Source organism: Leiobunum rupestre, chromosome 7 (assembly GCF_980474605.1).
Source record: "Leiobunum rupestre chromosome 7, qqLeiRupe1.1.hap1, whole genome shotgun sequence".
In the NCBI taxonomy this organism is placed as follows: Eukaryota; Metazoa; Arthropoda; class Arachnida; order Opiliones; family Sclerosomatidae; genus Leiobunum; species Leiobunum rupestre.
This window is the reverse complement of record NC_143390.1, coordinates 50,144,790-50,167,559: the sequence shown is the minus strand read 5'-3', so window position 1 is coordinate 50,167,559 and position 22,770 is coordinate 50,144,790. Positions and strand designations below refer to the sequence as shown.

Genomic DNA, 22,770 nt, shown 5'->3' with positions numbered 1-22,770 from the left:
TATTGTGTGTTTTTTTGACCCGTCGAGATTTGACTAAAGTTCGAAAAATTAAAGAGATTATATTTTTTACCCGGTTTGATTGATAGTTCTCCACATGGTGGCGCTATATTATTACTTTGATATAGTTTCCGCGGGAGTTTTGAATAATTATCCTTTTTCTAAGCGTTATTAAAAGGTAACAATGAACTACTTTTTGTGTTTTAACGAAATTTTGTTAAGAATTTAACAAAACTTTAAAACAAAACAAAAAACCGTAAAAAATAATAAACAAACAAAGTTCAATAAGCAATATATACAGATATTGTATTACTCCGTTTAGTAAAAAAACCCGCCTTATCATAATTGTTCCTTTACTTTAATTTTTTCCCTAAGGAAGTCAATGGCTCGGCGGTGAACTATTCGCATTGTTACAATGCGACCCGAGTTCAATTCCTGATCACGATCAAATTTTACATTAATATACTAAAATATTTAATTGAATATAAGATTAATATAATTTATAAATAATTAATTAAATATAAGATTATTATAATTTATAAATATTTAATTAAATATAAGATTAGCATAATTTATAAATATTTAATTAAATATAAGATTAGCATAATTTATAAATATTTAATTAAATATAAGATTAATATAATTTATAAATAATAAGTTTTGGTGATGGAATGTCGACTGAGAGGAAAGCTTTGGACGCTACGTCCCCGCAGTTGACCCCCATCGTTTAGAAAGGGTTGAGTAGGCTCTCGGGTTTTCCGAGCTTTTACAAAAGGGCAGGATATTGTTGGTGCTGGTGTGATACATTTTGAAGCAAAGAAAGGGAAAAATTTGGTATATTGGGAAACATTCGTAGACCTAAAAATTAAACAGGGGGCATAAAATAAGGATACAATAAGAGTTTTCACTAGCTGGGATTTTAAGCAATGGTTTTTACACTCTTTCTCTTTCACCCATTGTTATTTTCTTTAAAGCCAGGACCCATTTCCATCTATTTAACCCCAAACGTTGAGGTTTGCCTATTTAGTTGCCAATACTTTCTTATTGTTATGTTATGTTTTATTTTATTGGCGATAATTCGTGTAAATTCCGTTATTCATTTAATTGGGATCGCCCTGTTAATATTTTCTCGTTCATCTATGGTGAACTTTGGTAATTTATGGTGGCCGCCGCCCTGGCGCCACTTTTGACATTTATACAAAGAAGTGATGAGCGAATCAAACCTTTGATGACGCCGGATATCGTGGCTGATTCAAACGTCAGGTATTGGTAAATAGTCTTTCCCTGTCGTAATCCGAGTTCGCGATAAAGAGTCGAAGTGTAATGAACGCGTGAGTGCGCGTCCTCGCTAACGCGACATCGCCAGTTCTTCCTCCGAGGAGCCTGCAGTATCCATTGCGTCTGGACCATATCGTAAAACCTTTTACCCTCCATTTACGTTATATATTTTCTATTGTTGACTATATTGAGAATCATGCTAATTGTTGCCTTAATCATTGAACGTAGTCTTCTCTTTTTTATGTGCCATGCGATATTTTTTTTTTTAATATTTATTAAAGATTTTGTATTACTTGGCAAACCACCAAATATTGTTCATTTATTTATATGTTCACTCTTCTGACTAGAACAATCGTGTACAAAATCCACCAAGTTTAACCTACAGTAAAGCTCGCTTATTAATCCGAGACAAGACTAGATTTTCACAGAACAAACTTCTAGGAAAAAGATCCTAATAGTCAGTTGAGCAGCATGCGCTAACCATGATGCTGTTTCACGCAAAACCGACATGGGTGCACACACTAATGGTCATATATTTAAAATAACCTTATTTGTAGTAATCAAATTTTTATAATCGTGTAGAGCGTTTTTCTATTAATTTTTGTTCCATAAGAAAACATTTCTAAATTTAGAGTTTATTGGTTTAAAGATCTAAAACTATAACATGGAGCAATATGATATTTGCAGCTTGAAAATAGGCGGGACAATTTAGTTTACTACAGAAGATGTAAATAATACGTTCTAAAATAGCACTGAATAGAGTTTCGTAGAAAAATATTAAATAGTGTGAGCAGACTTGCCTATATCGTACACAAGGGAGATATTTCTATATGCAACTGGCATAAAAGGTGTTTTTTTTTTAAACCAGTACCATTTTCTAACAGACGGCTTAAAGGAATGTGCGTAAGGGGCGATTCTTCAGTTTGTAAGTTAAATAGACCCATTCAAAATATCAAATGAAATATCATTGAAATACACTTAGTTAAAATACACCTTTTCGCGACTTATGGAGCATTTGGGTGCATAAAGGGTGCAACATTATTTAATTGCACCTCAAAATGCACATAAATCGTTATTAGTTTTTCATACCTTACATAAAGTGTATTTTTACAAAGGGAATTTTATTTGTAGCCTCTCTTCCACGATACAAATAATTACACTACGAGTCCAATACTTGTAATAAATTCAAACCGATTCGTCGAATTTTAATTTTTGAAATATAATTTTTAGTTAACCTCATGCATTTCAAAAAAAAATTAATTATAAGGTTTGAGTGGGCTAGCACCCTTGAAACGCATTGAAATTAAGAACAAAGTTTTTTTCATACGAAACCGCCATCTTCCGCTATACAGTTTACTCAAAATAGAACAGTTTTTAAATATATTAAAATTAATCGATTTCTTTTTAAATAACTTAACCTCAAGGGTTTGCTTCTCGTGTAAAAAAATTAAAAACCGTTTAAAAATACATGGTCCATTTGCCAAGACTCGCTTCCAAAATAAATTTTAATAATTTTAGCTAAGAATTTAATAAAAAAGCGAAAGCTTTTACGTTTAAAAACAAAAGTTTATTAATTTTGGTGTAGGGAATCTCGCCACTAAATGTTGTATAATTACGCAGAAATCACGAAACCAAAGTGGCTAAGTACATCTCACTTGCAGCTAAGACCATTTACACCTGGACTGCAATAAAGGTAGGCTTTGTTGTTAGGCTAGTGTCGCCGCTACCCCAACGCCACCATCGTTATTTAGAGGCAACTCTCGTCCACAAGGGAATTCGGGCTGAAAAAACGCATTCACTTCGCGCTCCTTTCGTTCATAGCGTCACCCTCCTCTCCCGACATTATACTCGGTCGCCCCGCGAGTCGTGACCAATTTTCGCCCGTTATTTACGGCGTCAAGGCTTAAGTGGAAACCACGTGGCAAAGTTTATTGAAATTCCACCTAAAATATTTTGGGAACTTGTTGAAGGCATGTTTAATTATGAATTTCTAATTTTTTAAGGAAATATTTTTAATCATTTTTATCATGGTGTTAGATACTCGTCCACCCGCTAGAAATGAAGAACAGCCCCGAGTCAGAGAAAAACAGCGGAAGAGAACGCGAACCGGGGGGTTGCTGCATGTTTGTGGATTACTTTCGCGGATTTTCTCCACTTGGTGGTGTTTTGTAGCGGACACTCTGAAATCGGAGTTATAACGTTGGCATTGTAGTCCAGGTGTAAATGGTCTTAGCTTGCAGTAATTAAATTATAAGGTATTATTTTAAGTAAGAAGGAGAGAGACTTTTAAAAAATCCTTTACTTCTCGTTTCACCAAATTTTAAACCAAATTCAAGGCTTTCTTATACTTTTTGCTTAACTTACCTTGACCAACTGCTTTGAACGATGACTCCGACGCTGAGCCCTGCTGAAAAGCCCACCTCCAACACTCCCAGTTCCGCAACAAACACAACAAACAGAGCCCGTTAATCAAGGGGCGTCCACCAGTCAAAAGGAATTTGAACTCACAAGGAGACTACCCGAGGTGTTACACACCGATTTTGTTCGAACTCGGGGGATTGGTAGATCTTCATGTAACTTGAAAAATCCTAAAGGGATTTTATTCAATGGGCAACGGTTTTGCCATGGCAACGAAAAATGTTTTTGACAACATAAAATAATATGGGATTTTTACCGATTTCCCTGTGAAATTTTTTTTAAGAATTGATAAAAATGTGACCAATTTTGGATTTTAATTTTTTTTCAATTTTGTAAAATGTTTCACAGAGGGGGGGGACCCTTGGAATCGGTCAAAATCCCATGTTATTTTCAATGGGAAAATTTCCATTTTAAGTTGTCAAAAACATTTTTCGTTGCCATGGCAAAACCTTTGCCCATTGAATAAAATCCCTTTATGACTTTTCAAGTTACATGAAGGTCTACCAATGCCCCGAGTTTGAACAAAATCGGTGTGTAACACCTTAGGTAGTCTCCTTGTCAGTAAATGTCGTTGTCGCCGTTGTTGGAACCTGGGGTACAAGGTGAATACTTGCCCAAAGCGCGCCCGTCGCACAAACACTTAAAAAAACTTGTCTCTTGAGTATATCGCTATCATATTGTATTTTTCTTTATTATTTCTCGTTTTTCCTTTTTGTATTGTACCGTTTCCCCCGTTCACCCATAATATCTTATTTACTCTTTGGGGGTATGTAACCGATCTGAACGCCGGATGGCACTCGGGTCAGTTAGTGAACTTTAGTTTAATAGATTGTTCTTTTTACTTTCAACATCGGCCGCCAGAGGATTGACGGTCGTGCGTGGTAGGTATAAATATTCTCCGCAGCGTGACTTTGAGACTTCTTTTTTTTTGCGTCCTGCTCCGAGGTTGACCGCCCAGAAGGTCACGGGTCAACCTTTTAGTTTTATGTGCAGTTCTTTTGTTTAATCTCCGTCCCCGATAATTCTGAAAGAAAGACTTCCCTGATTTGATTATGGCTGAACGATGCGGCCTGGACTTTATTGTGAGTTACAATAATTTATAATTTATGTTATATATATATTAATTTTTTATATTAAACGTGTTTTTGACTTATTCAGCTCGTGCCTTGATTTCTTACTCATAAGACTCGCTTAGCCCGAACCGTAACTTGTAACAACCTCTCCTAATCGTCTTACATCTTTCAATGGATACAATTAGGACAAGTTAAATTGTTAGAAAGAAAATTACTATTATTTCTTGCAATTTTGTAGTAGATTATATATATTTGTTTTCGACATTTTTAAAACAATATGCATTTTAGCGTAGAAATTTAGGCCTAGCTAGTTAAAATAATATTGAGAAAATTAAGCCATACAATCTGGGGAAAAAGGGTAGAAAATGTATCGCTTGAAACTATAGAAACTTTTTGTCTACAGCCGCCATGGATATAAAAGCATATTGAATAGAAATTTTAAGTCATTGTAAATATCCACACGTCACCAACGAACAGCTTTCAGACTCCGGATTTTACTATATACATCGTGGCGATGATCCACGCTGCTATCGTTGCCCCGGAATCTTAGGAGATTAAAAATCAAAAGACGTACCAGAAATTGAACACGGTAGATTATTTCCGAACTGTCCGTTAAAGGAAAATTCATCCTCGGAAAAGTACCTCACACAAGAAAAGGACATTCCAGAACCGCCAATTTCAGCTATAGTGGAAGACGACGGTTTCATCTCTATTCCGGTCAGACGTCGTGTGATAGAACTTTTTAATAAATTATTAATACAAGTTGGCTGGCAAAAGGTAGCTCGGTTCAACCCTTTAAATGAAAATGTTTAAATCCCTTAAGAAGATCGAATAAGTTACTATTATATTGATAAATTACGATTTAAGCGGGTTATATGTAATGTCGTACTAGTCGTAGAACCAATTTAACGTAATCATGTAAGCAAAGTTCGAAAAAAAAACAATTAAATGTAAATAACGTTTTCATATTGCTAATATTCTAAAGATTAGAAATTATAGGGGTTTAAAGGAAAACAAATTCTGGGGTTAAGAAATTATGGTGATTGGAAAAGCAGGAGGAAATCCGTCCTCCAAAAAGCATTGACGGGAAAATCAATTCTGGAGGATGGGGAAAGCAGCGGGGAAAAACCAATCACCAAAAAGATTCGTGGGGGAAACAAATTCTGGGGTTTAGAAACTATGGTGTTGGAAGCGATAATAAAATATGGCGATTAGGGAGGGGAAGTTTAGCGATTGCGATATCAGACTGATTATCTCAATTGCCGAGAAATAATAGCGATTGGAATTAATGTACTTTGACGACATCCATTTCTCTCGCAAAGGAGCCTTAGCCGGAGATTCATTTATATTTAAAAACGAAAGTGATGAAGAAAATTCAGAAAAAGATTTTACCGATCATTGGTTGGAAATTCCGGAAATAAGAAGCGAAAACTTAAATCCCAAAGCTTTGAACAAATCGGAGGTACTTACATTGTCAGCGTTCTTGAAGAATCAGGCCCTCGTTGGAATAAAGGAATTGTTGCCCCAATTTGAACTCCAAGTCCAACCGAACGTCCAATTCTTCTCACTATCCTTACTCAAGCAGTTGGGGTAGGATTTAGGACTATAAAAACCCTGGATGGAGACTTGTATAGTCAAGCAGTAAAAAGCAGTAAAATAACCAAACTACAAAAACAATAATAACTATGTAAATTATATTTTCTCTAAAAAATTATTCAAAATGATTTGGCTTAAAAAAACAGTCCTTTTTTATCTTTACAAACATACGATCATTTCAAATTAGATAGGTTTCTCTTTCTTTTTCATGAGACGTAAGCCTTTTTGAGTAGTACCAACTTGTTTTTTTCATGACGTATTATTTCAATGAAAAATGGTCCTTTTTTTGACCAAACCAATTTCATTAAAATGTTCGTTTACCACCTATCGTTCAAAAAATAAAAGTTTCAAAACGGTGAAAAATTTCATGATTTTTCTGAAAATTCCAAAAGAAAAGGGTCCTCCCCGAGAGAGTATATCCTGATTATTTAACATTTCTAGCAACTATAGTTTTTGAGAAAAAGCCTGGGCCGATCAAATTAAGTCACCCTGTATAGTACATATCAAGAGATGATACAAATAGCCTGTGTGGTGTTCAGAAATGACCATACACCATAAGTAAAAGTATGTTACAATCTCAGGAGTAAGCGTTGTAGCCAAATTCAGAATAACAAAAATGTCCAAGATCCATCAAACCATTTGCAGGTACAATCTAGGGATGACATTTTCATATTATTAAGAATTCATACAGCAAGTGGCTGCAAAGAGTAACGTCATCTTTATCAATTCAGATACAAAGATTTGACATTCCGCAAGGACACATGGAATGATTAATGAGGATTTTAAGTTAATTTACCCAGAAAAAGACACGAATGTCCATCACATCAGGCTTGAAAATAATACAATACATGTATACATTATACACAGAGATAAAGAATAAATATTTCTTATAAAGTTTAGGCCTATGGTCTTTTGAAGGGTTGAAAGCTTTGCTGCAAGAATTGCTAAGTAATTCCATTCTTTGATGGCACCTGGGCAGAACGAGAACTTACGAATGTTGGTTCTATAGAAGGGGAGCTGAATTCTTCGCTATCCCTGTACAACATGGCCAAACCTATAAGCAGGAGAAAGCCCAAAAACTAGCAAACTGGGTGCGTTGTTAATGACTATGTTGAAAATATTGTCGATGTTGTTTAAGAGAAGGCCATTTCAAGGTTTGAATTGCACCACTGACGCTGGTTTCACGGTAATAGAATGGCATACCCTTAACAAAATTGGCTGACATACTCTGAACTCTCTCAATGGCATTAGTACTTGCTTTGGGATATGAATCCTAAAGAGATGAGGCATATTCAACAAGAGGGTTTAAGTTTGATCGAGCATCCGTATAGGGGTCTTGAAGAACCCCAAGAGAGGCAGTGGCCTTTAAGGTTATGTCTTGAATACGCTTGCGCCATGATACGTGAGGAGAGATAAGCACACCGAGATACTTGAAAGTGGCAGTACGTATAATGTCGATAATACCTTGGCGATAAACTGGATAGTCACTATATGGTACTATACCAATAGGCAGATCCGGAGTCTTTGAATTATTTTTGGGCATTTTATATTTAACAGCCAATATTATCTATTTCTGTGATATAAGCCTGAAGTCGAGAGTTTTCGTGTGCACGGCAGCTCAGCTCTGAATATATCAGCGAAGAGTTTACTGGGAAAATTTATTTCCGATCAATATAATTGGAGTCTGCTTCAGTTGCTACCACTACTCCTAAGAAAGCAACAGTCATTTTCTAGCAGATCAACAGCTAGGCTTAATCTACAAATTCGTAGTACACGTTGATTATAAATTGAGTAAAACTGAGAGCAGATAAGGTATATGACAATCATCAGTGGTATACACTAGAATGTTACTATTAATAGCACTTGGGGATCTTTTCTTCAAATAATTTTCAACATGAACAACATTACTTAATGAAATTCGGAATGACTAACACAGAAGGATAATATAACCTGATTCATTTCCTTGTACTCAGTACAATATAATATTTTAAACAAGAGAAACATTAGACAAGGAGAGAAATGTCTAACACATATTAGTGTGTTTCACTTGACATTTTTACTGTTTGTTCTGTAACTCCTAAAATTACACTGACACTCTTAAGACCGCATTTAAAACCAAGAAAACGTGGAAATATTGTTTACCACCTAGAAGTGCAAAGATCTCCTTTGAACATTTTTATAAACTGCACTTTCGGACCTATGTTTATAGAACGTTATTGATCCCAAATTTAAAAGCACAAATGCGATAGGGGGACGCATTAAAAGTGTAGAGGATTTTTTTTTTCAAAGATGGTGAGCATGATTCCGTTATTTTAAACCATCGGCAGTAAAACCTTTTTATAGATTAAATTAGTGTTAACTGTATTGCTAAATCCTGTTAAACTTGTTATTGGTCATAGAAAGTAAACTTTAAAACGATTTTAGAAATTTGTCTAGGGGTTCAGATTATGGAAAATTACAAGGGTTATGATCTCGACTTTTTTCTTCATCATTTTATGCCTTGAAATTGATGAAAAGAGTAACGGGAACTTCACTTACCATTGGAAAAGTAACTTCAAAATGAAAAATCAGTTAAGGTAAAGTTTTTGATAAAGTAGAAATATTATCGACAAAAATTTCCATTTAAATTAGCAGCATTAAAGGTTGTAAGTATGGATCATTTGGATTCATAAAGACACAAAAATTATTATTTCATATACCTAGGATTGAATGTAGCAAGAAGAATTAAGCTTCATTATCAACAGTATCGCGCACTTTATTTGTCACGTGGATCAAAACTAGAGCAATATCTGGAACACTACAGTAAATATCTTTAGTAAACATTTTCTAAGGTCTTTACAATTAAACACTTACAGTCGTCATAACATTTCAATTGCTTAGTTGCATCGAATAACAACAATGCATTGCTATAAATATATTAGTCTTTATTTTTATGACAGCGAATGCTTCTGTCTCAAACTTGCTTTTTATCGTATCTAACGCAGTATATCTTTTTAATTGTAACTATTTATTTGTTTTATACCGTGGTACATCAAAAATTAAATTGAGCTAAAAGTTTCGAATCAGCATTCCAGAATTACTTCGTAACTTGGCTTTTAAAAAATTGGTCATGGATCAATTTAACAAGCAATTTTATGCCTACCAAAGTAAAACAACTTCACTAACAACAATGATTGGAGGAAAAACCTACAATTTCCATGAAAATTGTTTGCCATAACTGAAATGTTTAAGGTTAAAATTTAAAATTTAATTGAAAAGGTTGTTATAGTACAAATGCGTAGGAACCGGAGGAGGCCAGGTGGCAATACCCTTCCCAAACATTTAGCTGCCACTAATGTCGGTTCAAAACTACAAATTGACCAATTAAACATATAACAGGCTAAATAGAGATAATGTTGACTTACTGGTCCTTAATTATTTAAGAAATATTGGTTTGGTATCATAATATGTTTGAAATTTACTGAAATCATTCCTATTTTTGTGTTAAATCCATTTATTAAATTTCCAAAAAAGATTTACTGATAGGCAGAAGACTGCCCCCGTCCTACGTCACTGATGGTACATTAAATTGTCAGGAACGAATTTATGGATCAAAATATGAAATTAATATTACATCAAATATAATTTAAAATTGTTTAAGAGTTATGGTAATTAACAGACGTGGCGTGTGAATTAAAGAAATCTTACCGGGTTATATTTAATAAGTATTATATACTCTGTGAACAAATTTAACCGTTGAATAACTAGAATATTTAATCCAAATGGCCTGGAATTATGTTCAATTCACATTTCAAAAAATAAACGATATTTTAACTGAAAGTAACAAAGTGAATATAAGTATAACATTTTGTATTATCAATATCCTAATTATTTGAATGATAGTCTGTTTTGCTAATGTACCATTTAAATCAATGCGGGTTTAAATATTGAGAACTCTCCGCAAGCTGTTACTAGTTTACCGAGGAGTCAGGAAATTGTGCTAGAGAAATTGCCCTTATACAGGCTTATGGATAATAGTAAATGTTTTCAACCAAAACAATTAGGTTTTATTTTATTGAATTTGGACAATTTTTTTTAACTAACATCCCATATAGTTTCTAAAGATAGTTATTTTCCAATTTTCGACGTAATAGTTTTCACTTGTATTTATCACCACTACACTAACTTCACAGTAGTTTTGCTAACAAGAATAATAGTAAGTGAATAGTTTTCTCTTTCAATTTTGGAAACACACTATCATTAACTGAAATCATTCAGTGTTTATTATGTAACATATAGGGTTTCACATAAATTCATTTTGGTTTCACATGCTGTTAGTGTCTAATTATATCAAAAGTCAAAATTTCAGCCAGAGATTCCAACAGTAGACCGGTTTTGCCCTTTTGGGGCTCATCAGTACTGTGTAGGAACTCTGGCTATCCTCGGAAATCTGCCGATATCAGTAAAACTAATAAACAATCAGAGTGCCCTATATGTGAGCAGTCCAGTGCAATTTATAGTGAAATTCTTCACCAATTATTGCATGGCAGTCGCTATTCAGCAGACATCTTTTACGCTCGGGCTTCCGTTGAAATCCAACGTTAAGATAGGGCACTCTGATTGTTTATAAGTGTCTAATTACATTTACAAACTTGAATTTACAAGATTCATAGCTGACGGATTTTTTTAACAAACATCTTATTGTTTCTAGCATAAGCAACGTAATAACAATGTATTTAATCTATTGGGATCCATCATAAACCTCACAAAAGTTGCCTCTTACACAAATAAACTAATTCTAAATTTCACTGCTTACTTCGGACATTGGGCCAATAAATGATACATCATTTATCATTTATTGGCCCATGCTTCAGCTTAAGTGATGTGTCATATACAAGAAGTCATTCCCTCAAACTTTCTAAACCCTGGGCCATCACTGCTACCCATTATATTTATTTTCCATAGTGTCATAAATGACGAATCTCTCCCTCATTTTATAATTTCCCAGCATACTTTATTCTAAATTTAAGTTTTCTTGTTGGACATTTTGATATTTCTTAATTCCCAGGTTTTGTATTTTGTTTATATTTTAATTGTAGTTGTGGATTCCTTTGCCCTGTGTGTGTTTTTTTAATTTATTTTGCATTAATTATTGCAATTTTCATGTATCAACATTATTTTTCTTTCAGTGTCTAATTTATGAAGGTATTATGGTGTATCTTTTTGGTATGGCTGTACCCAAGTCAGGAACGGCTTAACAAAAATATAACTATTCATTAAATAAATATGTCAATTAGGAGAAATTATCACCAAACTAATTTCCAGATCTATTACGCAATAAAGGTTTAGTTCTCAGCACAGAGTCCCCTAGTGCCTAAATATGCCTAAGGCGAAATATACTACTATCAAGGACGATCCAAATCGGGGCTTGGCGAGAATGTCAGTGTTGAAAACCATTCGGTCAGGAAATTAGTATTAAAGCAATGAGAAGTGTCATACTTATTGTTATTATGTTACTTATGTTTCTAGTTACCACGTATAAAACAAAAAATAGAAAGACAAACATGTAACTTTTTCACATACAGCAAAAGAAACCCCTCTAACTACTCTAAAGCAAACTTTAATATTCAAAATGAATTTAAAGTTGCATTAAAAACTAAAGATCCTCACAAGTCAAGTACCCGCTGGTATTAAAAATGAGTGACATTAGAGTTACATTAAAATGACCATATTTCTTTCTAGAAGGGCCTGATGAAATGTGTGCAGTTACACTGCAGTAGCCTGTTTGAATTGTTAAAGCGACTTTTAAGAAAGACCTAGTCGAATTAAAATAAGTCATTCAGTCGTAACTTTGGGTTCACAATGAACGGCAACTGAATTACGTATTTTGAATTGACTAGAGGGTCTCTTGAAAGTTTCTAATAAAATAAAATTAATGACTTATCTTTTCTAAGCTAAAGGACAAGACACATGGCTCTCCTTGCACTTGCCGACTATCTCTATAGGTAGAGAATATCATCTGTTGATTGTGAAAATAGAGGCTATAGCTACACCCAAATTTTCTGTTAACTTTAATATGTTTCTTGATTAAATTGATTGCAAATCTCTTTTATTGTTGACGTTTTTACTGGTTTAGTTTCTATAATGAGTTTCAGCAATTTAAATACTGTAATTTTACACGTAATCCTTTACAATTAAAAATTTTCTCAGTTTACTGTTACAGTTTCAAGGCTCAAATTTAAGGAAAGGGTTTTAAAATATATAAAATGTGAGGAAAAATCGATAGAAATAATTTTATAAATATATTTTGCTTTTTAAAATAATTCAAAAAATAACTCTTTAATTCTAAAACATATCCAATATCTGTGCCTTCATAGATTCCAACTAGGCTTCTAACGATGATCTGAACATGGGCCAATAAAAGATAGTCATCCAGGACATGATTATCGTATTACCTCGAGTACGACGCTACCGTTTCTCTCGAGAAACGAGGACCTATGTGATAGGGGGTTGAAAAGGGGGCTGAAACGGAACCCGTAACATTTTTTTTAAGCTACGGCTAAAAAATATAAATGGCGGCAGTATTTTGTCGCTTGGCGCTTTGCAAATATTTGTCTCTGGTTTTTGTCTTTTTGATTTTGGTGGAGTATTTTCACTAATAATTTGAATACAATGTTATTAACAATAACCACACTGAAAACTAAATTTAACCATTTAATTCTTAAACTTAGAGTAAGAATCATCATTGAAAATATTATCACAGACTGCTGCTAGGTGCTCATCAGATGAGTTCATATCATTCAAAATATCACAGCCAGCGTTCATCCCCATACAATCATCTAATTTAAACATTCTATACACATAGGGATAATGTTAGAATAAATTAAAAAGTTCAACCAAACAATAAAAATTAAATAATACTTCATTAAACTCACTTTCAAATCGTATAAGTTATTTTCCTTCATCCTTCTGACCTTCACTCTTTGTCGCCATTGCACTTTTAACAACGGCCTCCTTAACCCTTCCCCCTACCTGAAAAAGGTGTCACGTGGGTTGTTACTTGTTCGCGTTTGTAATTTTTGCCGATAGGGTAATCTAGTAGCTCGGCTGTTTCTCTTAGTGGCCGCATAGCGATAAAAGAGTCATGTCCTGTTCTTATTGGCCCATGATCTGAATAAGGCAATCTGATTACTATTTATCATATAAGATATATCGCCGATAAAAAACCTGAATTCTCTGGCTACCTGTTCCTTTTTTTATCTGACCCGCGGCAATCTAGTTTTGTTATCTCGTTTCGGTAACCGACGAGGCCACAGATATAGCAAGTAGTTTTTTTCTCTGATAAGCGCGTAGATATCTGTCGTTATGATGTCTACTTTCCGACATCTAGTTGAATGTTTTTTATTCTTTTAAATTTTTATATAGCAACAAAAAAATGGCTTAGTTCCAAGTAGTCCATATAAAGATATACTAAAAAAATTATTTCCGCCGTTATCGCGGGTTACAGATACAATTTGAAAAACAGATCAACCCGTGAAAGTCATTTAAGCTGTCGTTAGAGTAAAAAATCTGTTATCCGCTAAGGGTATCGGATTAAAAATAATCCAGTTCATCTGTGAAAGCATCAGACACCAGATCAGCGTTAGAAGCCCTAATTCTAACTACCCCTTAAATCAATCTTCCAACTGCTTTGATAAAAGCTTTTTTTATTTAATAGCTGTCCCTTTGCTCTGCCTCACACGGCATATTTGGCGTAAAATTTATAATTGAAAATAAAAGCCACAAGTTAGAAAATAAATAGGTTTTATTTTTAAATATATTTTGAACAGACATTTTAATATTATTGAATGCAATTTATTATACTGAATATTATTTTAAATATTTTACTTAACCAATTATCATCATCATTGCCCAATGTTATGTCAAATTGAGTTTTAATTTCCCAATAGGATTTATATAACAAGATATAGCTGTATAACTGGTTCTAGTGAGCAAGTGAAATTATGCTAATTTTTGTAAAACTTTCAATCAAAAACAGTCTTTGATGAGATAGTATATTATGATAATATGTTTTCATTGATTCAAAGATAGGGTTTTTGGGTAGCATAGCATGATTTGTGAAGACCCTTTAATCTCTTACTTTTATCTCAATCATGTATGAAGAGTTTTCTAACTCTGTCGAGATTTCAAATAAAAACTAACCACGTGTAATTTATATTCACCAAGGCAAAGTCTAATTTAAATTAACCGAGGCAAAGTGAAATTTATATTCACCGAGGCAAAGTGTAATTTATATTCACCGAGGCAACGTGTAATTTACAGCCACAAAGGTAATGTGAAATTTATAGCCACAAAGGCAAAGTGTAATTTATATTCACCGAGGCAAAGTGTAATTTATATTCACCGAGGCAACGTGTAATTTACAGCCACAAAGGTAATGTGAAATTTATAGCCACAAAGGCAAAGTGTAATTTATAGCCACGAGGCAATATAAATAGAATGGGGTACAGTACACAGACATTGTAAATGAAAACAACCACTACAGCAATTATTATGAATATAAACTAGGACGTTGCAAAAACCGAAAACGGAATTTTCAACAAATACTTGAGCGGAGCGAGATGCAAATCCGGTGGTTAATTAGGCTTAGATTAATTAAACTCAAGTAGAGAAAGGAAAGCGAGATAAATAATTTAGTTTTTAAAGATTACTGTTTATTTGGTAAAGAAAAAACAAAATTAAAATCGAATATATCTTTACACAGTTACTACTTGGCTTATGTGGTAGTACTCCAAAGGATCTTAAGCCTTTGAAGTTCTGTTTTTTTGGCAGATAATCCACTCTTATTGTTAATTTTTAAAAGGCGCGCAATATTAAAGCCCGGGTCAAATATAATACCATCCAAGGATTTAACTCGCGACACAGCAACATACGTCATTCCAAGGGCAAACTCGTTGGGCCCGATGTCCGCAACTGCTTTCTCCAATGTTAAACCTTGGGAACGGTGAATACTTATGGCGTAAGCAAGTTGAAGCGGAAACTGTTTTCGGGTACAATTGGTAGATCTCTTTTTAAATGATACGCTGACTGGAGGAATTGGTATAGCGTTATTGTAGAGCGTTGGACCCCCATAGGTTGGGAAATTCACGAGCACACACAACGGCAACTCATTCAAATGATTACGGTCATCAGTGGGGCTGTAAATTATATCAACAACTTTTCCAGTTGTTCCGTTACAAAGTCCCATTGCTGTCCACATATTGCGGCGCAGTATTACTTTTGTGCCTACAGAAAGAGCTAAAAACGATGGGCTTCGTCTGCTGTTGCCCCTGCGGCCGTGATATTATTATGCTGCGCTTTAATTTCCGTAACGGGTTCGCCTAAGTTTCGAAGCTTTTCGTTATTATACTCTTGTATATTTTCATTGAGGGATTTTATGCGCAAAACGTCATTAAACGAGTTAAAAACGTCCAAGTTGGCATTTTTGTTCCTCGAAATGAGCATTTTCATATCCTCGTCATTTAGTTCTCCTATTGCAAGTCTCCCTAGTAGCTCTCTGAATCTTAATTGTTTTTCTCCAAATTGTCTCATAATTTGTGTTAAGAAAAATACCTTTTTGAATTGCAAGTATATTGCCTTGCCCGCAATTGCAGTATCCATTCTGGGGTTTGGATGACCATAGAGGGGAGTGTCACCAACAGGTTGCAACTGGTTGAAATCTCCGAAAAAAAAACGGTAAATCCACCCATTGGTTCATTTTGCGTTAAAGGTCGAGCTTGTCGTAAGCGATGATCCATTCGACCTAACAGATTCAGACCAATCATGCTAAATTCGTCGATCACAATAATCGAAATATTCTTCATATTCTCTTGAAATTCAAGTTCTGCTTCGCTAGACAGTTGTTGCGTCGTTCTTGTGGTAGTCAATTTGAGGGCGGTATGAATTGTTTGCCCCCCGATATTGTGCGCGGCGACACCAGTTGGGGCCATGAGCAAAACCTTTTCTGGACCTACAACTCGAACAATCTCATGGATAACGCAAGATTTACCAGTTCCTGCTGGTCCCATAACAAAAGCCAATTTTTCATCGCAGTTATCAGCGAGAACATGGTTCAAATAGTGAACCACAGCAAGTTGTTCTGTGTTTAATTTGAAGTTTTCAGCATTTTGTACATATTGCGAATCGTGGGCGCTTCTTTTAGCAACTTGAATGAAATTTACGTTTTCACGGATATCAAGATAATTTGTGGCGGAAGCGTACCAGTTATGGTGCTTATCAAAATCGCGGTAACCCAGCCTTGTCTCAGTTGGCAAATGGCAAGGATGAGAAGCTGAAACATGCATTGCGTCGGTCAACTCAAGGTTAGGTTGAGGGTCATTTACATCTTCTGAATTTTCCTCACCCTCTTCAACTACTAACATCCAGTTATCAATTGGGTTGGCCACGAAACTATCAGCCCACGAACCATGAGTTTTTAGTTGCTCAATGTCCCTCCATGGGATATGAAGTGCCAGGCGTTGCTTAAAGTATATTTCATCTGTTTCGATAGATCGACCTCTGCTCACTTTTGGAATAATTTGCAACACTGGTTCTTTGACTCTGACATGAATTTTTGGAGCAGCTACCTTACCACTGATACTATAAGTCTTAGCAAATTTTAGAAAAGACATATCTTCTAACTCGCATTTCCGACACATATACGCATTGAATAATTTATTTTGTTGCGGTTCATTGGTGCCATCACCTTCGGTACGTGGGTTGACAGCCACACTTGCTTGAGTAGAAATATAAATCTTTACAAACGAGCGCGAGGAATGGTACAAATCTTGGCTAGTTACCAAGTGCATGCTTTCACAAGCTGAAACGTCGCGCTGACCAATAATTTTCATTAAAAGTTTGGTGATTGCAGTTGATATACGATCCACTTTATTTGAGGTATTTAAAATGTCTACAAGCATTTCCTTATAGCTTTGCGACGACGGTTCGCTTTTAGCCGCGTACTTGGTGATATATGATACGATAGCATGTTCTGATGCCACCACTTGTATATCCGTGTTTGCTCGCCAAAGGTGCGTAATAAATGGGTTGTAGGTATTTAGTAACGCGTCATTCCGTTTAGGTGTAAAAACAAAAACACCGTGTTCGTCTAGTTCCAGCGTCGAATTATTTTGTAGAACTTTTGGGTATTTAAAGCGGCATTTCAAATTCGCCTCAGGGCCACGTAAACAATAGTTACGGGAGCATTTGGAATGCTTTTGAAACCGATTTAAACATTGTGATAATTTATATTCATCAGCTGCTTCGTCTAAACTACCATTTCGTCTTGAAGGATGAAATTCCGCCATTTCAGCTTCCAACACGGGATTCGTTGCCGACATTAGGCGGTCGTAAAATATTCGAGCTTCTTCAATTTGCTCAGGTGTCATTTGGGCAAAACGTCGAACGTCTGGCGCACCAGAAATCCAAAAAACCCCGTGCAAGTGTGGTGAGCCCCTATGTTGATATTCAAAGCGATACCAAAAGTCAACTACTTTGAATTTCTTAAATAATATTCTCATCATTACGGCAACTCTCTTATTGAAGTATTCATCGGCTATAAGAGGATTTTCGTTTAATAATTTCTGCATCTCGCGGGCGATTTGTTTTTCTCCCTTACCTCCGGGATTATAGTGATAAAGCCGCATTAAGTCGGGCCACCACAAATCAGCTGCACTAAGAGTAAGGAACAATGTTGGCACACCAAGTTGGTTAACCATCGCTTCCAGCTCTAATCGCCGTTGGTACCAATATCCAGCTGTAGATCGAATACGAGATGGAACATGCATAAGCCTCCTAAATAAATTTGGGTTTTGTCTGATATCAGTTAAAAGTTCTTGCACCGTCCCACGAAGTCCAGTTAGGTTAGCGTAAACAGTTCCCACTTGACAAGCGTCGCGGCGCAACATAGTATTCAAACAAAAATACCGAAATCTGGGATCTTGGGCAAAACGTCTATCTTTATAACGAATCAGAAACTCTGCCCATTCACGGAATGTGACAGTTTTGACTCTTGTGTTATCCGTGAAATCTGCGGCTCCAGTTGGAAATAAATGCGGGAATGCCATAGCGATATAACCTTCGTGGCGAAATTCATTGATCGGATGACGATTTCCTTTAGGCCAATCCAAGACATTGTTAATTACCGTTCGTTGGTCGCTGTGTTTTAATAATGGCAGAGCAGTTTCGCTAATTTCATCTTCTTCGAGTTGTTGATTGTCCGAAACCGATCCCTCGTCACGGTAATTTAACTGATTCATTACACTACCGTCCTCGGATAAATTTTCCAAAATTTCATCGTCGATCGCTATTCCGGCGTACAGAGGGTTGTTTTGAACCAACCAATTTAAAGCGCTAAGGACAGCGCAGCGGCGAACGTGAAAATCACGATGGCCATCCATACCAGCACGGCGCATTAATATTACACTAACATTAGCTGGAGTGCGTGGAAGACTTGTTGCTAGCTGTTGCACATCTTGTTCAATATTTACTATGTTTCCGGTGTATCTTAGCTGTCCACCGCCTCCGTTGTACGCTCGAGTTTGATAATAACGAAGTACGGGTTGCGCTCTCGCTATTATCATTTGCTCTATGACACTCAAGTTCAACAATTCTACAGGGGTATTTCCAGGCTGCATATTATTTTGAAAGGTAAATTTAAAGCCATCACGCAAGCAGGCAGAACATTTAGTGATACCGTTTGCTGTGGCTAACTCCTCGCGTTGGCAGTTTGGACAGATTTGATATGCTAATTGATTAAGCTCACCGGAAAAGGCAGCAGCAAGTCTGTCATCGTTCAGCTCATCGTTCAGCCCATTCCTCCGAGCAATCTCTCGTCGTAAACGCCGTGTTTCATTATTACGTTGTCTAATGACCTCCCTTTCTTCTTGACTCAAAGCATCTCTTAGGATGCGACGTCGTTCCGTGTTGTTTTGTCGGATGATATCCCTTTGTCCTTGACTCGAAGCAGCGTTTAGGTTGCGACGTCGTTCTGCTTTATTTTGTCTGGTGATTTCCCTTTGCTCGTCGGTTATAACAGCCCTCTCTCGTCGCCTTTGCGCTTTTGGACGTTGATGGACTTCCTCAGAGCCATTCCTCCGAGCACGACCTCTTTGCTCATCAGCCATGTATACAATCGAACGATTGTTACTAAATTACTTTTGTTTGTCTAGGCTAAAAGCCATAATAACTCCAAAAACGACTATTTTTTATAAAATACTACAGTTTGACTAAAAGAAAAACTCGGCTTCTCTTTTCAAATTCGAATAACGAAACTATTCCTTGGGCCCGTTTATTTCCAATAAGTTACAAAAGGTGTCGCAATATGTCCCTCGTCCGTCTCATTGCCAGCCTAAATCGGCGCCAGACAGAATTTGTTAATCCCCTATCTAATGCGTAGGGTCGGGGGTGGAAAAATCCTCTTTTCTATTTAAAGACCCTTAGGGCCGGGGGATTAGGTGGTAATTTGGGGTTCTCCCTCGCGACTGTGGTGCCAAGGTCAAAACACGAATTCAAGTACGAGAATCAAAGGATTATTGGGTTTTCCCTTATATTTTTTCTCCATTTTTGAAGACCAGAAGGATTTCATTTACTAACATAGCCGGCTGTAGGAATCATGGCATCCCCAAAAAGCTCGACACGAAAAGTGAATTACTGGACACAATTACAAAACACTATCGGAAACGGAAATTTTAACTCTTGGCCTAAAGGGTTAAAGAGTTTATTCTTTAAAAGAACGGTTGAAACACCAACCCAAATTTTGGACATATCAGCTTTTTGCTACGTAAATAAAGTTTCGGTAGACCTTGTTTATGAAACTTTAAAATTTACGGGAGCCAGTAAGGCGTATGGTGACTGTCGCGCAGCTGTGAAAGCAGCCTACGAAAGCTGGGATTCCAGCGTAGATTTACGAAGAACAATTATCAGTTTCTGTGTGCGAGACGGTCAATTTCAAAACTTGGAAGGCGAATTAAGGTAATTACACATTACATTTCTGGTTGGAATATTAAATTGAAGTTCTAATTAAATTGTCTGGAGAAAATTTTTAAATTTTATTCAATATTTTTAGTTTATCCCAGAACTCGACACCCAGTCAATCACTCTTAAACACTCCTGTTAAGACTAACAATCGGCCAATTAAGAGGAAAACATCTGCTCTTGTGTCAGTACCAAGCAGGGCTAATGAACGGTCAGAGCTGTTGGTTAAGCGCAAACCAACCCCCAAATGTGTATCAACGCAAAACAGGGGCCAGCCTTCGACATCTGACTATGGTGCAATGTCAACACCTAACAGGATTAATGGACGTCAAACACAGTAAGAAAATTTCGTTATAAAAATACAATTTTTAAAGTATAGTGCACATCACTAATAAATAGTAATAGTGACATTTTAGTATAGTCGTAAGTAACTTATGAACAATAAGTAAGACAATTAACGAAATATACAACGAAACTATCATAGTAATTGCGCGTGACTCAATCAGGTCATAACTGATAAATAGTAATAGTGGCATTTTAGTATAATTATAAGTAACATGGTTAGAAAAAACGAAACTGATTTTCATATCAATTGCGTATGACTCAATCAGGTCGTAACTCATAAATAATAATATTGGCATTTTACTTATGGTATCATTAAAGCAAATAGGAATACTTATAGTTATTATGTTACTTATGGTATAATATATAGTATGAATTGCGTATGACTCAACAGTGCTATTTTTGTATTGACTCAATCAGGTCATAACTGAAGTGGCATTTTAGTATAATTATAAGTAACATCGGTTACAAAATTATCATTAAAGCAATAGAACTACTTATCGTTATTATGTTAATCAGTGTGTGTGTGTTTTTTTGTATTGCTAAAGTAGGACACTCGAACCGCGAAATCTCGCGGATGAACCAAACTTTTTCTTGGATAGTGACGACGATGATTTCGTCAATGCAATTCCGTTTGCATTGATGAGTGGAGAAACAGGTATAAGATGCGGGGAACGACTTGCCGGTGTGGAATCTGAGGTCGACGTCGACGTGGCCCATTGTTTAAATGTTCTTTTACGTAAAATTTCAAAATAAATTTTTAAACGTGTTGTTTTTTTTTAAATAAAAATTTAAATTTCAAAACTCATTTAAACGTTTTGTTTTTTTCGGACAATAAAAATATAAATTTAAAAATTCATTTAAACGTTTTATGTTTTTCGGTCAATAAAAATATATTTACGTAAAATTTCAAAATAAATTTTTAAACGTGTTGTTTTTTTTTAAATAAAAATTTAAATTTCAAAACTCATTTAAACGTTTTGTTTTTTTCGGTCAATAAAAATATAAATTTAAAAATTCATTTAAACGTTTTATGTTTTTCGGTCAGTAAAAATATAAATTTCAAAACTCATTTAAACGTTTTGTGTTTTTCGGTCATTGTCAGCTGTTGAGTCACGAGCCTAGTATAGGCTAGAGTAAAACTCCCGTAGCCGCTACGGTCCCCGCCGCCGCCGCCGCCTTTCGCAAACACGCCGTTTTCGAACGCCACGGTAGGATTCTCACCGTCCGCAATAACGTCGTTCTCTTACGCCACGGTAGAATCCTCCTACGCTCGCGCTTTAAACCAGAGAGGGAAAGGCCGTAGAAAGCTAGCCATATGCTCCTATAGTTATACCAGCTTTTCATCCCTAAAATTCACGCGGTTTAGACAACCAACAACCTTGCAAGTAGTGCAATCGGGATTCGGCGATCTTCTGGCGTTTCCGTCTCTGGCATTTTGGCGTTTTCGTTCGCACACGGTTTCCGTAACAGCGCTTGCCTCTCGCTTCCATTCGGGTGGGGGAGGGTAAGATATGGCGGCTCTCCCACCGAGCGCTCCTATCTATTGTTGGCGACTCTTCGGAGCCCAGCCATTCTGTGGAATTTGGGAACTATGCTATCACCTTCCCTGAGCCCCTAGGTGTGAAGGGAGGGGAGGGGGCGGCATGGGTTTTCGTAAGTGCATCTCTAAACGTGGTGAAATCGCTTCTGTTTGTCTTTTAACCCTTTAGCCCAACCACTCTGGGTAATTTTTGAAATTGTCACCCCTATATTTCCCACAAACATATTTCGAGCGGTTCCCATATTACCCACAAAAATATTTCGAGCGGTTTTTCTCGACCGTTTATTTTATTTGTTCATGTTTCCGTTACCGGTTATACTACTATTCGTGTGTTTGTAAAGCTTGGCTCGTGTGAAACTATTATTTGGGACTGCCGGGCCCACTTGTGTGGTGAAATCGCTTCTGTTTGTCTTTTAACCCTTTAGCCCAACCACTCTGGGTAATTTTTGAAATTGTCACCCCTATATTTCCCACAAACATATTTCGAGCGGTTCCCATATTACCCACAAAAATATTTCGAGCGGTTTTTCT

General features: G+C 36.0%; 2 protein-coding genes across 2 annotated transcripts; both read right to left on the bottom strand.

Moving 5' to 3' along the window:
- Positions 1 to 13,055: 13,055 nt before the first annotated feature.
- Positions 13,056 to 15,600, bottom strand: LOC149936663 (uncharacterized). The gene is made up of 2 exons (XM_090153722.1): positions 15,275 to 15,600; positions 13,056 to 13,194 (listed from the first exon to the last, which is right to left on the bottom strand). The coding sequence occupies exons 1-2, from the start codon at positions 15,598 to 15,600 to the stop codon at positions 13,056 to 13,058; spliced, it is 465 nt and encodes a 154-aa protein (XP_090009848.1).
- Positions 15,601 to 15,940: 340 nt separating this feature from the next.
- Positions 15,941 to 19,504, bottom strand: LOC149936662 (uncharacterized). The gene has a single exon (XM_090153720.1). It carries the CDS (start codon positions 19,502 to 19,504, stop codon positions 15,941 to 15,943), a length of 3,564 nt encoding a protein of 1,187 aa, XP_090009846.1.
- Positions 19,505 to 22,770: the final 3,266 nt, after the last annotated feature.